At 64.1% G+C, this 2,557-nt stretch overlaps 1 protein-coding gene across 1 annotated transcript; it reads left to right on the forward strand.

Moving 5' to 3' along the window:
* The first annotated feature begins 44 nt into the window (after nucleotides 1-44).
* Nucleotides 45-2,351, forward strand: LOC113961412 (integrin alpha-L-like). The gene is made up of 9 exons (XM_027671727.1): nucleotides 45-189; nucleotides 269-414; nucleotides 1,003-1,116; nucleotides 1,203-1,415; nucleotides 1,525-1,632; nucleotides 1,716-1,795; nucleotides 1,878-1,964; nucleotides 2,049-2,125; nucleotides 2,197-2,351. The coding sequence occupies exons 2-9, from the start codon at nucleotides 370-372 to the stop codon at nucleotides 2,349-2,351; spliced, it is 879 nt and encodes a 292-aa protein (XP_027527528.1). The 5' UTR covers nucleotides 45-189; nucleotides 269-369.
* The last annotated feature ends 206 nt before the right edge of the window (nucleotides 2,352-2,557 follow it).

The raw sequence follows: 2,557 nt of genomic DNA on the forward strand, positions 1-2,557 counted from the left end.
GTGACACAGCCAGTGCCACCCCTGATACGTCCCCTCCCCCATGTCCCCTCCCCTGCAGGACCCGTCCAGTGCTGAGGGTCACCACCAACTTGACCTTTGACCCTCCCGTGATCTCAACCCGTGGGGTCCACTGTTCCGATGTCACCATTGTCACCATTGTCACCCTCCAGCTCTGCCTGCACCGCCCAGGTCCAGGGAGGGGTGCCTGGGGGGGCTCCAGGAGGTGCTGTGGGGGTTACTGACTTTTCACCCTGACACTGACCTCCAGGTGACCTGCTGACCCCCGTGACCTTCCGGGTGGACGTCGACCCGCAGCGGGCACAAGGTCGGGGGGATTTCGGGGAGGGGCAGCGGAGCTGGGACGGGGAGATGCAGCCAGGGCTGAGCTGCCAGAGCAAGGAACTGAGGGTGCTGGTAGGGACCCACTCCTGGGGCCAGGATCCACACTTAGGGGTGGGACCTACTCTTGGGGGGTGTGATCCACACTTGAGGGGGCATGATCCACACTTGATGGGGATACGATCCACGCTTGGTAGGGAGGTATCCACACTTGTAGGGGCGGAATCCACACGTGGAGGGGTGGGATCCACACTTGGGGGGGTGGGACCTATACTTGGGGTGTGGGACCCACACTTGGGGGGGCGAGATCCACACTTGGGGGGAGGGAAACACATTTGTGGGGGAGGAATCCACACGTGGAGGGGTGGGATCCGCACTTGGGGGCAAGATCCACATTTAGGGGGTGAGATACCACTTTGGGGTAGAGGTGGGGCGCACAATTTGGGAGGCAGAACCCATACTTGGGGGATGGGATCCAACTTTGGGGTGGGGGTGAGACCCACATCTGGGGGATAGGACCCACACTTGGGGGGCAGAGGGGAAGCAGTACTTGAGGGGAAGAACGTAGTTTTGGGTGTGGAGGACCCACACTTCCAGAGTGTGGCTGGGGTGTTACCCCCTACTTCTAGGGTGCCCCCCAACCTTATGTGCCTTGTGCCCCAGCCCTGCCTCGAGGACTTTGTCACCCCTATCCGTGCCAGTGTCACCATCGCGCTGCCCGACACGGACCCCCCAGGGCCCATCCTGCCCCCCAGCACTGGCCCCACCTGGGTCGAGGTAACACCACAGAGGTGCTGGGATGTGGGGCACGATGGGTGGGGTCCCCCCAAATTAACCCACCCCCTTCTTTCCCTGCCCCATAGATCCCCTTCGAGCAGAACTGTGGGGACGATGAGGTGTGCGAAGCCGACTTGGGGGTCAGGGAGGTGCCGGGGGACGCAGCTGTTTTGGGGGTTCCCAGTGCCGAACTGAGGGTTCAGCTGATTGTGGACAACAGGAGGGAAGATGCTTATAAGGCGGCCCTACAAGTGCAGCACCCCCCAGGGGTCTCCTATCGGTGGGCCCGGGCCAGCCAGGTATGTGAGGTGCCCCACATGGGGACCCCAAAATATGGGGGGGAGGGAGGGCAGGGGAGGGACATGGGGGTTTGGGGCCCACAGATCCCAGCCCCCCACCTCCCCCCAGGCCTCTGCCCCGGTGCCCATCACCTGCTGGGACGCCCAGGGCGCCGAGGGGCAGCCGTGGGGCCTCTCCTGCAACCTCAGCTACCCCATCCTCCGTGCTGGCTGGCAGGTGAGATCTGTGGGGCCACGCCCTGGGGCCGGGGGTCGCTGTGGGGTAGCCCCCCGAGTCACCCCAACTCTGCCCAACGCCAGGTAATGGTGGAGGTGACCTTTGACCTCCAGCAAAATGCCACGTGGGAGAAATCCGTGGGGCTGATGGCGACTGTGAGCAGGTGGGATCCGTGGGGCGGGAATGGGTCCGTGGAGTGCTGTGGGGCAGGGAGGTGACACCTGTGGGTCTTACCTGCCCCACAGCGAGAACGAGCCCAACATCACCCTTGGGGACAACACAAAATCCTGGGATGTCCCCGTCCACTTTGTCCTCAACCTCGTGGCCTCCTGGTGAGCCCCACACATTCCCGCTCCATGGATTTGGGGGGGCCCAGGCATCTGGGCCCCACTGATCCCCACCTGCCCCACACACAGGCAAGAAGACTCCACCCCCCACCTCAACTTCACCCCCCCCCCAGCCCCACAACAAGACACTGCGGCACCACTATCGGGTGAGCCCCCTGAGTGACCCCCCCATCCCTCTGCCCCACAGCCCTCGCTGACCCCCCACTCTGCCCCACAGGTGGAGCTTCTCAGCGCCCCCACCCCGGGCAGCCCCAAAACGCAGGTGACGCCCTTTGTCCTCCTGCCCCAAGTGCTGCCCCACGGCGTGGCCGTGGCTGCCCTCCAAGTGCAAGTGGTAAGTGGGGGGCTCTGCCCCATAGGGTGCCCCTCTGAGCCCCTCCCCACCAGATACAAGGGACAGGACCCCTCCAGCTGCCCCCTGTCCCCCAACTCCCTCCTGCCCCTCAAAAGTCCTTCCTGCCTTCTACTCCTCCTTGAACCCCAAGTGACCCCCTATCCCCCAAATAACCCCTTCCCTTACTGACCCCTTGATCCCTGCCCCCAGTTCACCCCCCTGCCCCCAATCCCCCTTGACCCCA

Source organism: Neopelma chrysocephalum, unplaced genomic scaffold (assembly GCF_003984885.1).
Source record: "Neopelma chrysocephalum unplaced genomic scaffold, ASM398488v2 Primary Assembly neopelma1_97157, whole genome shotgun sequence".
Lineage (NCBI taxonomy): Eukaryota > Metazoa > Chordata > Aves > Passeriformes > Pipridae > Neopelma > Neopelma chrysocephalum.